The following is a 14342-nucleotide window of genomic DNA, read 5'->3' as shown; positions in this document are numbered from 1 at the left end:
TATATATATTGGACCAATATATATATTGGATCCAGAAATATAGGAAATAGTTAAAAAGGACCTTTTGGGGATAATTCACAAAATCTTAGTATGGGCTGTGAACATGGTAAATATTAAATGCATGTTAATATCAATTTCCTGGTCTCAGTAATTATAATGTAGGCATGTAAGAAAATGTCCTCATTCCTACAAAGTGTGCACTGAAGTATTTAGGGGAAAGGCAATGCCTGCACCAATTCAGGGCCACTAGAAGAACCTCATGGTCCTTACCATTCTGCCTACCCAGGTGAACACTTCTCTCTCCACTGAAAAAAACAGGTCAAGGGTCAGAGCTCTGGAGTCTAACAGAGTACATACACATCCACAAAGGCATCCTGACCATAAGTGAACCCAGAAACCCCAATTTGTGGGGACAGAGGAGCATGTGAACATACCCCCAGTGTTCTCCATGACAGTCTGGTCTTTCACAAAGGCCACGTCTCCCTTCTCAACCAGACACCTGCAGAGTCCCAGACAGAGAGAAAGAGAAGAGAGAAGGTCAGAGAGACAACATCTGTCATTCAGGAGGGCCACCTGATAGATCCAGGGCTAGCCATCTGATGTCAGCAATTGTGACTCCCATTCTATCACTAATCTTACAGATTACTAATGTAAGTAATAAAGAAAAGAAAACAAAACCTCCAATTAGCTTTGTGGTTATCTAATCTCAATTCCATACACTAAATGCTAAGTTATGGCATAGTTTCTTCAATAGAGCTACAGCACTTCCCTAGCATCAATAGAGATATTAGAGGGGCAGTGTCCCAATACGGTGATTCCTTACTCATACTGTACTTTGTAAAAATTGGGAATCTGTGGACTGTGAATTGTAGTTACACTAACTCACCAGGTGGTTCTAACTGGAGAATTAGGATAACCTTTCTTTTCTCCTTCACTACTGAGAAGTTCAGTTAGAATACCACCATCATTGTGCAGATGATGGACTCATGAACTACTAACAAAAGGCTGAATCATAAGACAGTTAAAAAGCAATAAGGTCAAAAGGTGCATAGGCATCTTTGTATAAGTAACAAATACCCCATGAAATAGAATCGGCAGTTGGGAATGTAGAAGTCCTGTAGGTTACTTTTATGTATTGCCGGGTGAGTATGGCCATACATAGGTTCCCCAGAGGTGCCTAGAAAAGCATGAACCAGACTCCTGACTCCTGTATTCAACTATGGCAGTGTTTCCTCACCTTGGCAATTGTGACATCTTGAGCCAAACAATTCTTTGTTGTAGGATGCTTTCCTGTGTGTGTAAGATGTTTAGCAGCCTCTACCAATTAGATGCCAGTAGCACCCTCCCCCAACCCCATTTGATTATCAAAAACATCTCCAGACACTGCCAAATTTCCCCTGAGGGGAAAATCGCCCCCCTGTTGAGAACTTCTAATCTGCATTGTACTGTCAGTCTTTGCTATGAGAGCCAGGTCTAGAGATAGTGTTCTGGAGGCACTTGGATGCTCCTTCACACAGGGTTCTAATAGAGTTGCTAAATGTGGCATCCTAATACATGCAAGACTAACAGGCCAGGAACATAATAATCTCACTTTAGTTCCTAAAAAGCAATCTTGTCAGGGCTGGGTTTATCATTATATTTGTGTCAGGATTAAAAGACTCACCTGAAAGCCCCCGTGTAACCATAGTATCTCTCATGGCTATTGGGAAAACACTCCTTTCCTGGAGTTTTTGCCGAGCCAACACACAGAGCACAGAGACTGGAATTTCGCATAGATCCAGGGGCACAGCTCTGTTCGAAAATTTTATCTGTGTAGAAGGACAAGAGAAAGTCAGCTCTTCCTAACTGAATCAATATGAGTAGCTTTCATCTAACACATAACAGGTGTGTATGGCCCAGGATAAGTGGAACATATTCATTCTGTGACCCACCACCAAGTCAGGACCTGCCAGGGTCCAGGCTTTAAAAGAAAACTTAATTGAGGCTGGGAATAGATGTCAGTAGAGCATTACAAGTCAGGTAGAGAGGATTCCATGGGTACGTGGATAGTGTCATCATTTATCTAAAGAGAGAAGAGAAGGAAATGACATGAAAATTGACATAAAAGGGATAAAATTGAAGGTCTCACTCCCTGAGCATGTGCCACTTGTTTTCAGGATTTTCCTTCCATTGCTATTTTTTAGAAGAGACTTTAATAGAACTTAGAACTCCAAACTCAATTAAGAGCTTGGGGGTTTTACTCACAGCTCAGCTGCTCTCTGATGGCTATGAAACTGCCAGGAAGTTCAGAAGAGCAGAGGTAGTGCCCTTGCTGGTGGGGAGCCCAAGCTTTCTGGGTATCACCCCAGCCATACTTTGCCTCCTCTCAAACTGCTGTCAGAGAACACCCCAGTGCAGAAATATCCCCGGTCCCTACACACAGGACTTGTCTGGTTCATAACTGTCTTCAGAGGACTCTCCTTTATTTTTATTTTTATTTAAAAAAATTTTTTTTAACGTTTATTTATTTTTGAGACAGAGAGAGACAGAGCGTGAATGGGGGAGGGTCAGAGAGAGAGGGAGACACAGAATCTGAAACAGGCTCCAGGCTGTGAGCTGTCAGCACAGAGCCCGATGCCAGGCTCGAACTCACAGACCACAAGACCATGACCTGAGCCGAAGTCGGACGCTTAACTGACTGAGCCACCCAGGTGCCCCAGAGGCCTCTCCTTTTAAAGCAGTTGCACATATTTGGAGGTGTCAAGGAGGAAGTACTCAGAAAGTTGATGTAAATAACCATCAGAAAATATTTGTCTATGGTTAACTTACATATACATTTTTCAGGGGTAGAACTAAACTCATACCTGAAGATATTCAGTGGACACAGAGAATAAACTGGTTTTCACTGCTTTGAAAGGGCCTAAGAGCTGGGCAGCCCCTCAGTGAGATTGCCAAGACCTTAAAGAGATCCAAGGATTCCACACATTCACATTACCTAGAAAGCCCAGTGGCAGGGATTGTACTGTCCACCCAACAGTCATTTCCCCTTATTCCTTAGTAACAAAGATCTAGTTGGGTTTTTTTCTTTTAATTTTTTCTCCATTGTTTTTTATTGGGAGATAGATGACATGTAACATTACATTAGTTTCAGGTGTGCAACATGATTCGCTATAGCAATACATTGCAAAATGATTCCCACAATGAGTCTAGTTAACATCCATCACCGTATGTTGTCACAAAATTTTTTTTCTTGTAATGAGAACTTTTAAGATCTGCTTTCTTAACAACTTGGAAAAATGCAATACAGTTTTATTAACTATAGTCCCCATGCTGTACATTACGTTCCCAGGATTTATTTAGTTTATACCTACAAGCTTGTATCTTTTGCCCCTTCACCCATTTGCCCATTGCCCCACCCCCCACCTTTAGCAACTATCAATCTGTTTTCCATATCCATGAGCTTGGGGTTTTTTTTAGATTCCAGATATAAGTGAGATTATGTAGTATTTGTCTTTCTCTACCTAAAATACTTCACTTAGTGTAACAACTTCAAGTTCCATCCATGTTGTTGCAAATGGCAAGATTTCTTCCTTTCTCATGGTTGAATAAAAGTGTTTTGTGTGTGTGTGTGTGTGTATCTCAAATTTTATTCGTTCTTCAGTGGACACTTAGGCTGTTTCCATATCTTGGCTGTTATAAATACTGCTGCAATGAACGTGGAGATGTATATAATTTTTGAGTTAGTGTTTTCCTTTGGACAAATACCCAAAAGTGAAATTGCTAGATCATATAGTAGTTCTATTTTTAATTTTTGAACAAAGTTCTAGTTTTATTTGGGACAGAACATGCCCAAATAAAAGAGGACATTCTCGAACCTCTGTTACAGCTAAGAGTGACTGTGTGCCTGAGTTTTGAACAGTAAGAAGTTACGTGAAGTAATTCATTTAGATTTCCTGGATAGCTCCTTTAATAAAGCGACAGCAGGTGGCATTACACTTCAAGCTCCCTTTATTCCTTGCGGCTGCCTGAATCATGGATGTGATGGCTACCATGGTTGACCTTGAAGACAGAGGCCCCGTGCTCACAATGGTGGAACAGAAAGAGAGGAGCCTGGGCTTCTAGTGACTGCTTACCTCTTTTTTTTTTTTTTTAAACGAAAGAGAGAAGTAAACATATGTTTACTCAAGCCATATGTGCAACCAAAAAGAACCAGTCTTATTTAGCTCCCCAGCCCTAGTAACCCTTTTAGGTATCTCCTTGAGGTTCATTTTAACCAAATTTTACTATTATAAAACCAGGGCCACAGCATTTTGCACCATACCACTTTTTTCCAGAATACCTCTTTCCAGCCTGGCTCTGATCACAGCACCCTCTCAAGATTCACTTACCGAATTCACAGCTGTTGATCCTGTTGTAGAGCAGGCCCATGGGGATGTTCCAGCCAGCAGTTCTATCTACTGCAGTGTGGCAGGACTTCCTGCCTTTCAGATTGTTCCAGGTGAGGGATTCATCTGCTGATTTTTTAACCACAGCCACAGCAAGATACCCTACAGGAAAGACACAAAAAAAGAAAGTATTAACAACCCCAGGCCTTCCAGAGTATCTATCTACAATCAAAATCTGCCATTTCCCTATGGAAACAAAATTATCCCGAATCATTCCTTCTGCCTTTGAAAGGGTCTTCCCAATAACTGACTGAGATGTAGCACCTGGCGTGCTCAGTAGAGAATGCAACTCTTGATCTCAGGGTTATGAGTTCAAACCCCACACTGGGCATGGAGCCTACTTATAAAAACAAAACGTGGGGTGCCTGGGTGGCTCAGTCGTTAAAGTGTCTGACTCTTGATTTTGGCCCAGGTCATGATCTCAAGGTTCGTGAGTTTGAGCCCTGTGTCAGGCTCTGGGCTCACAGTGCAGAGCCTGCTTGGGATTCTCTCTGATTCTCTCTCTCTTCCTCTCTCTTTTTTTGCCCCCCCCACTCATGATCTCTCTCTCTCTCTCTCTCTCTCTCTCTCTCAAAATAAATAAATTAATTTAAAAAAACAAAAAAGCAAGACTGAGAGGAAGTGCCAGTCATTCTGTCAGATGGAGATTATTCTGAACTTAAAAAACAAAATAGTAAGAAAAGATCATCATCAGAGCAACGGTTGGTATACCAGTCTTCCCTAAATGCATAAAACTAGTAAAGTTACAAACCAGCAACTCACCTTCCACTGTGGGGTATCAGAGGAATGGATACTGAAAAGCACATGTGACTCTTACATTTTATACAGTCACAATTAGGAAAGAGTAGTAAATGACCCAATAAACTACAGGGAATATTCTGGCCATGAGGAGAATACAGGTTTGCACCAAAATAAATATGTGAAGTAGAAATTCAAAATCAAGTCAGCTGCCATCTGTAGCAGGAAATACAGGCTACTCCTAAAACTGTGAATAGAATATCAACCCATGATTTCAACCTTCCAATTTAGTTAATTCAGTCAACTGTTCACACCAGAAAACAGAGAAGCCTTATCTGTGGAGTAAGACCAGGTCTTTCTATTTTCAGCTAAAGAGTCTGGCTCCTAGAATGAGGGGGAGAGGCTGGGAGGTTGTAACAGGGGAGGTCACAAGGACAAAGTTGCACACTAATGGCTGGAAAATGGCTGGAGAGATCTGAGCACCGGAGCTCTGGGACCCAGTGATCACCTTGACAAGATTTCCAGTCTTGTTCCTATCCCATCTTTCTAGACCCACCCCCACCAGAGCATTAACTGAGAGCCAAACCGGCCTGGGTTCCTGGGCCCAGCCTGGCTGGGAGACTGGGTAATTTCATGCTCCTAGACATATGCCCGTGTGAGCCGCTCTGCTCAGGCCTGCCAGGCACATATGAGCAAGACTCCTGGTGCTAACTCTCATCTAAAACTGTCCAGGCCTCATGTAATACAAAGAGTTGGGAGTGGTGAGGAGGGTGTAAATTTGCTTGCTGGATATAGGAGCCTAGACAACTTGTAACCGCATGAGCTGTTGGTCCTCTTATGGCATCCTTAAAGGATGACAGTACCCACTTAATAGGATTAAATGAGAAATCCTGCATGCAAGTCATGGCAAGTCTAAAAGAGTAACCATCATTATCAATTATCATCCTTCTAGGGTTCTTTTGTAGTCTAAAAATTGGTCTCTTTTATTGCCTTACCTACTTCTGATTTGAATTTAAATATACCTTACCCTTTCCCCAAAGTAATAAGAATGAAATTCCTGAGGTACCAATCCCAACTCACCTTTCTCTGGCATGTTGCTACACTCAGGGCCTTCAGTTTCTGGAAGAAAAAAATGAAAAAATCATTAAACATTTACTCATTGAAAGTCATGCCATTTCTATGTGCAGCTCAGAATAAAAAGAGTCAGGAAAACAATCTATATGTTACCACATTCCCAAACATTCCAGGCTGTCTGGATGATTCAAGTTCACTTTCACTCACTGGCCTCTGGAAGTTAGCCAAAAATTGTGCATTTCAAGTTTCCTGCTCTGTTTTGTCCTGTGGCCACTGTCGTCCGGCTATACTTGAATCCCTGCACTGGGACTACAGGAGAAGTGATTTGGGGAAGCAAGAAGACCTTCCAGGAATCCCAGCTGTCCTCTGCAGAGAGGTCACTTTTAGCTGGAACTTCCCAGTGCCAAGCTTCCTATCCCCCTGGTGGAAAGTATGATAGAAGATTCTGTCCTTTGCCATGACTGTGGGGATTAGAGAGGGGGGGGGGGGGGGGGAGCCCAGAGCCTAGGAAGCAGGAGGTGCTCAGTAAGCAAGAGCTTTATGGCCAATGCGGTGTGAATCAGGCTATGATTTTCCCATCTCTTCTGACTGGCCCAAAGGAAATAAAACACTGAGAGACACTCCCTACACTTACTGTAGTTCTCTGCCAGGACAGGCACTAGACCACACTGGCCTGCTATGTAGATGAAGCCTCCATCCAAGCTCATGGCATCAGCCTCTCCTTTCTGCAAAGACACAGCACATTAAAGCAGGTGACGAGGCTATCTCCTGTCCTACCTGTTCTTCCAGCTCTTTCCTTGAAGCAGCCTTCCCAGTACAGGCCACGAAGGCCCCAGGAGATAGCAGGTACTTATACCAGACCCCCAGAGGATCTATCAGTCAGGAACACCCAGCACAGAAAATTAAAATGTACTCTCATTTTCACCCAAAGCGCCACAACAATCTACCCCAGTAAGCTAAGCAGCACCACCTAGTGGAGAATGGAGTTGTTACACTAGGCCCCATCCAACTGGGCCAACTGCCCTCAGGAGGACCACCACAAGTCTCTGCATGCTTAGTTTACAGACTATAAAGTGCTTCCTAGTTTGACTTCTAGGGGAAACCAATGTAATTTCAATTGTATTTTCTTCACTGATCCATCTATTCAATTTTTTTTCTTTTTTGTTTTCTTATTCTTAAATACAGAAAGAGAAAGTATTTATTTTTATTTTATGTTTTTATTGAAAAGATTTTTTCTTTGTTTACTATAGTTTTGACTTTTTGGTAAATTTTTAAAATTCTATTTTTCTTCCATCATTTTATTGTATTCTATTTTATTGTGTTCATTTTTTCAAATGTTTTCTTTTTAATCTTTGTCTTTTTTCTCTAATATACCAAGCTCCTTTCAACAACCAGACCAAAACAGATATAGCATCTAGTATCCTTTGATATTTTTGTGTTGTTTTTAATTTTTATATTTTTTAATTTTTATTAATTCCTTTTCTTCCTTCAAAATGACAAAACGAAGGAATTCACCCCAAAAGAAAGAACAGTAAGAAATGACAGCCAGGGACTTAATCAACACAGATACAAGCAAGATGTCTGAACCAGAATGCAGAATCATGATCATAAGAATACTGGCTGGGGTTGAAAATAGGTTAGAATCCCTTTCTGTGGAGATAAAAGAAGCAAAACCAGTCAGGATGATATAAAAAATGCTATAACTGAGCTGCAATCTCGAATGGTTGCCATGGTGGCAAGGATGGATGATCCAGAGCAGTGAATCAACGACACAGAGGACAAACCTATGGAGAACAGTGAAGCAGAAAAAAAGAGGGAGACTAAGTCAAAAGAGCATGATTGAAGAATTACAGAAATCAGTGACTCATTTAAAAGGAACAACATCAGAATCATATGAGTCCCAGAAGATGAAGTGAGAGAAAAAGGGGTAGAAGGGTTATGTGAGCAAATCATAGTAGAAAACTTTCCTAACCTGGGGAAAGACACAGACATCAAAATCCAGGAAGCACAGAGGACTCCCATTAGATTCAATAAAAACAGACCATCAACAAGGCATATCATAGTCAAATTCACAAAATACTCAGGCAAGGAGAGAATCATGAAAGCAGCAAGGGAAAAAAAGTCCTTAACCTACAAGGGAAGACAGATCAGGTTTGCAGCAGACCTATCCACAGAAATTTGGCAGCTACAAGGAGTGGCAGGATATATTCAATGTACTGAACTGGAAAAATAGGCAGGCAAGAATTCTTTATCCAGCAAAGCTGTCATTCAAAATAGAAGGAGCGATAAAAAGTTTCCCAAACAAAAATTAAAGAAAGGAGTTCATGAGCACTAAACCAGCCCTGCAAGAAATTTTAAGGGGGACTTTCTGAAGGGAGAAAAGAGGAAAAAAAAATAGACCCAAAGCAACAAAGACTAGAAAGGGCCAGAAAACACACCAGAAACTCCAACTCTACAGGCAACATAATGGCAATAAATTCATACCTTTCAGTACTCACTCTAAATGTCAATTGTCTAAATGCTCCAATCAAAAGACAGAGTAGATAAGAAAACGAGATCCATCTATATGCTGTTTATAAGAGACCCACTTTAGACCTAAAGACACCTTCAGACTGAAAGTAAGGGGATGAAGAACCATCTATCATGCTAATGGTCACCAAAAGAAAGCTGGACTAGCAATGCTTACATCAAACAATCTAGACTTTAAAATAAAGACTGTAACAAGAGATGAAGAAGGTCTTTATATCATAATTAAGGGGTCTATTCACCAAGAAGATGTAACAATTGTAAACGTTTATGTTCCAAACATGAAACACCTAAATATATAAATCAACTAATCACAAACATAAAGAAACTCATTGATAATAATACCATAATAGTAGGGGACTTCAACACCCCATTTACAACAATGGTCAGATCAACTAAACAGAAAATCAACAAGGAAACAATGGCTTTGAATGACACATTGGACCAGATGGACTTAACAGATATATTCAGAACATTTCACCCTAAAGCAGTGGAATACACATTCTTCTCCAATGCACATCGAACATTCTCCAGAATAGATCACATACGGGGTCACAAATCAGCCCTCAACAAGTACAAAAGATTGAGATCATACTATGCATATTTCAGACCACAACGCTGTGAAACTCAAAATCAACCACAAGAAAAACTGTGGAAAGATAACAAAACTTGGAGACTAAAGACTATCTTACTAAAGAATGAATGGGGTAACCAAGAAGTTAAAGGGGAAATTAAAAAGTACATGGAAGCCAATGAAAATGATAACACCACAGCCCAAAACCTCTGGGATGCAGCAAAGGCAGTCATAAGAGGGGAGTATATAGCAATCCAGGCCTTCCTAAAGAAGGAAGAAAGGTCTCAGATACACAACCTAACCTTACACCTTGAAGAGCTGGAAAAAGCACAGCAAATAAAACCCAAAACCAGCAGATGACAGGAAATAATAAAGATTAGAGCAGAAATCAATGCCATGGAAACCAAAAAAAAAAAAACAAAAAAAAAAACAAACAGATCAAGGAAACCAGAAGCTGGTTCTTTGAAAGAATTAACAATATTGATAAACCCTAGCCAGTTTTATCAAAAAGAAAAAGGAAAGGACCCAAATAAATAAAAGCAAGAGTGAAAGAGGAGAGATCACAACCAACACAGCAGAAATACAAACAATAAGAGAATATTACAAGCAATTATACACCAATAAAATGGGCAATCTGGAAGAAATGGACAAATTCCTAGAAATAAACTACCAAAACTGAAACAGTCAGAAATAGAAAATTTAAACAGACCCATAGCCAGTAAAGAAATAGAATTAGTAATAAAAAATCCCCCAAAAAACAAGAGTCCAGGGCCAGATGGCTTTCCAGAGGAATTCTACCAAACATTTTTTTTTTTTTTTAATGTTTATTTATTTCTGAGACAGAGAGAGACAGAGCATGAGTGGGGGAGGGGCAGAGAGAGAGAGGAGACACAGAATCAGAAGCAGGCTCTGAGCTGTCAGCACAGAGCCCAATGCGGGGCTCAAACTCACAAACTGTGAGATCATGACCTGAGCCACAGTTGGTCGCTCAACCAACTGAGCCACCCAGGCACCCCTCTACCAAACATTTAAAGAAGAGTTAACACCTATTCTCTTGAAGCTGTTCCAAAAAATAGAAATGGAAAGAAAACTTCCAAACTCTTTCTATGAAGCCAGCATTACTTTGATTCCAAAACCAAAGACCCCACTAAAAAGGAGAGCTACAGACCAATTTCCCTAATGAACATGGATGCAAAAATCCTCAACAAGATACTAGCGAACTGGATCCAACAATACATGAAAAGAATTATTCACCACGACCCCAAGTGGAATTTACACCTGGGCGTCAGGGCTGGTTCAATATCTGCAAAACAATCAATGTGATACATCACATCAATAAAAGAAATGAGAAGCATATGATCCTCTCAATAGATACAGAGAAAGCATTTGACAGAATACAGCATCCTTTCTTGATAAAAACCCTCAAGAAAGTAGGGATAGAAGGATCATACCTCAAGATCATAAAAGCCATATATGAACAACCCAACACTAATATCATCCTCAATGGGGGGAAAAACTGAGAGCTTTCCCCCTAAGGTCAGGAACATAACAGGGATGTCCATTCTCGCCACTGTTATTCAACACAGTATTGGAAGTCTTAGCCTCAGCAATCAGACAACACAAAGAAATAAAAGGCATCCAAATTGGTCACGAGGAGGTTAAACTTTCACTCTTCGCAGATGACATGATATTCTTGTGGAAAACCCAAAGATTCCACCAAAAAACTGCTAGAACTGACCCATGAATTGAGCAAAATCGCAGGATATAAAATCAATGCAGAGAAATTGGTTGCATTCCTATACACCAATAATGAAACAACAGAAAGAGAAATCAAGGAATCGATCCCATTTACAAATGCACCAAAAACCATAAAATACCTCAGGATAAATTTCACCAAAGAGGTGAAAAATCTATACATTGAAAACTATAGAAGGCTTGTGAAAGAAATTGAAGAAGACACACACAAAAAAGGAAAAATATTCCATGCTCCCAGATAGGAAGAATATTGTTAAAATGTCAACACTACCCAAAGCAATCTACAATGCAATTCAATGCAATCCCTATCAAAATAACACCAGCATTCTTCAGAGCTACAACAAAGAATCCTAAAATCTGTACAGAACCAGAAAAGACCCTGAATAGCCAAAGCAATCTTGAAAAAGAAAACCGAAGCTCGGGGCACCTGGGTGGCTCAGTCGGTTGAGCGTCTGACTACGGCTCAGGTCATGATCTCGCAGCTCGTGAGTTCGAGCCCCGCGTCGGGCTCTGTGCTGGCAGCTCAGAGCCTGGAGCCTGTTTCAGATTCTGTATCTCCCTCTCTCTCTGCCCCTCCCCTGCTCATGCTCTGTCTCTCTCTGTCTCAAAAAAAAATAAATGTTAAAATAAAAACAAAAAACAAAACAAAACAAAACCCGAAGCTGGAGGCATCACAATCCCGGACATCAAGCTGTATTACAAAGCTGTAATCATCAAGACAGTACACTACTGGCACAATAAGAGACACTCAGATCAACGGAACAGGACTACCCAGAAATGGACCCACAAGTGTATGGCCAACTCATCTTTGACAAAGCAAGAAAGAATATCCAATGGAATAAAGACAGTCTCTTCAGCAAATGGTGCTGGGAAAACTGGACAGTGACATATATATATATATATAGGATGGAATATTACTCAGCAATCAAAAAGAATGAAATCTTGCCACTTGCAACAAAGTGGCTGGAACTAGAGAGTATTATGCTAAGTGAAATTAGTCAGAGAAAGACAAATATATGACTTTACTCATGAGGAATTTAAGATACAAAACAGATGAATGTAAGGGAAGGGAAGCACAAATAACATAAAAACAGGGAGAGGGACAAAATATAAGAGACTCTTAAATATAGAGAACAAACAGAGGGTTGCTGGAGGGGTTGTGGAAAGGGGATGGGCTAAATGGGTAAGGGGCATTAAGGAAGCTACTCCTGAAATCATTGTTGCACTATATGCTAACTAATGTGGATATAAATTTAAAAATAACTATAAACAATTATCTTCTAGAAAGTTAATACTTATCAAATATTAGCTTCTTTCATATGAGTAACAGTATATGAGAAGCAAAATGTCAAGAAACAAATGGGGCAAGAACCGTACAATGGAGGCAGAAATGCCCCCCCCCCCCCGCCTTTCTTTAAAATAAAAAGGCTAATTGAGAAAAGAAAAAAAAAAATGGGCCAGACTCCATGAACCCCTAGGGCTCCCAACAAGAGGAAATATGAATCCTTTCTAGAGAGAGGCTTTCATATCCTAAAGCAGTAAAAAAAAAAAAAACAAAAAACAATCATAACAACAACAAAATATTAAAAACACAATACCATTATCATCCGCCCCCCCCCCCCCCCCGCAAATGAACCTTTGGTATAAGTCTAATAAAATATGTCAAGATCTGTATCAGGAAAACTACAAAACCGATCAACAGAATCAAAGTGTAACTAGATAAACAGAGACATTCCACAATCATGGATAGGAAGACTAAACAGTTTCAAAATGTCTCTTCTTCCCAACTCAATCTATAGATACAATTAAATCCAATCAAAACCTCAGCAACTTATTCCGTGGATACTGACACATTCTACAGTTTATATGGAGAGGCAGAAGACCCAGAATAGCGAACATAATAATGAAGAACAAAGCTAGAGGACTGACTCTGCCCAACTTACTATAAAGCTTTAGTTAACCAAGACAGCAGGTCCTGATGAAAACAGAGATCAAAAGAACGAAGTCCATTAATATAGTCAAGGGCAATACAGATGGTCCCTGACTTACAATGGTTCAACTTACAACATTTTTTTTTACTTTACAAAGGTGTGAAAACAATACGCATTCAGTAAAAACCAGACTCCAAATTTTGAATTTTAATCTTTTCCTGGGCTGGCAATATGCAGAACAATCTCTTGTGATACCGGGCAGCAGCAACGAGCCACAGCTCCCAGTCAGGCACTCGACTGCAAAGGTAAATAATCAATACACAGAACCAGTCTGTTTTTCACTTTTACTACAGATTTCAACAAGTTACATTAAGATTTTCAACACTTTTATTATAGACTTTGTGTTAGATGATTTTGATGAACTGTAGGCTAATCTAGGTGTTCTGAACACATTTAAGGCAGGCTAGGCTAAGCTATGACATTCGGTAGGTGTATTAGATGCATTTTCAATTTACTATGGGTTTATCAGAATATAATCCTATTATAAGTCAAGTAAGATCTGTACAACAAAACAAAGATAATCTTTTCAACAAATGATGCTGGAACAGCTAAACACCCACATGCAAAAATATGAATACATACAATGAATAAATATAGGCTGTATACTTTTCAGAAAAATTAGCTCAAAATGGATCACATACCTAAGTGTAAACCACAAAAGCACAAAACTCCTCAGAGAGAACACGGGAGAAAATCAAGATATCTTGAGTCTGGCAATGATTTTCTAGATACAACCCTAAAGGCACAATCCATGAAAAAAGATCAATATACTGATCTTTTATTGAAAGGTACAAATTTCTGCTCTACAAACGTCAGCATCAGAAGAATGAGCCACAGACTGGTAGGAAGTATTTGCAAAAGATAGATCTGATAAAGGACTGTTATCCAAAATATATAAAAAACTCATATAACTCCATTTAAAAATAGGTCAAGGAACTTTTATAGACACCTCCCCAAACAAGATTTATAGAGAGCAAATAAATACATGAAAAGATGTTCCACATCATATCAACGTCTTCATGGAAATGCAACCTAAAGCAGTTAGGTATTACTACCTATGTATTAGAACAGCTAAAATCTTTAACACTGACAACACTAAAGGCTGGTCAGGATGAAGAGCAACAGGAACTCTCGTTTATCGCTGGTGAGAATGCAAAATGGTGCAGCCACTTTGGAAGACAGTTTGGCAATTTCTCGCAAAGCTAAACATACTCTTACCATATAATTCTTCAATTGCACTCCTTGATATTCACCCAAAAA

At 39.8% G+C, this 14342-nt stretch overlaps 1 protein-coding gene across 1 annotated transcript in view; it reads right to left on the bottom strand.

The window, feature by feature from the left end:
• The window catches only part of LOC115522812, a 47308-nt gene extending 40324 nt beyond the window's left edge, over nucleotides 1–6984 (bottom strand). The window contains exons 1-5 of the mRNA XM_030328423.1: nucleotides 6871–6984; nucleotides 6243–6281; nucleotides 4368–4526; nucleotides 1664–1808; nucleotides 435–499 (exon numbers count right to left, since the gene is read on the bottom strand). Coding sequence (XP_030184283.1) covers nucleotides 435–499; nucleotides 1664–1808; nucleotides 4368–4526; nucleotides 6243–6281; nucleotides 6871–6943 — 481 coding nt within the window. The 5' untranslated portion in view covers nucleotides 6944–6984. The remainder of the gene's footprint in view (nucleotides 1–434; nucleotides 500–1663; nucleotides 1809–4367; nucleotides 4527–6242; nucleotides 6282–6870) is intronic.
• Nucleotides 6985–14342: the final 7358 nt, after the last annotated feature.

The sequence above is a fragment of the Lynx canadensis genome, chromosome C2 (genome assembly GCF_007474595.2).
Source record: "Lynx canadensis isolate LIC74 chromosome C2, mLynCan4.pri.v2, whole genome shotgun sequence".
Taxonomy (NCBI): domain Eukaryota; kingdom Metazoa; phylum Chordata; class Mammalia; order Carnivora; family Felidae; genus Lynx; species Lynx canadensis.
The sequence above is the reverse complement of the archived record's forward strand: the minus strand, read 5'-3'. Positions and strand labels throughout refer to the sequence as shown.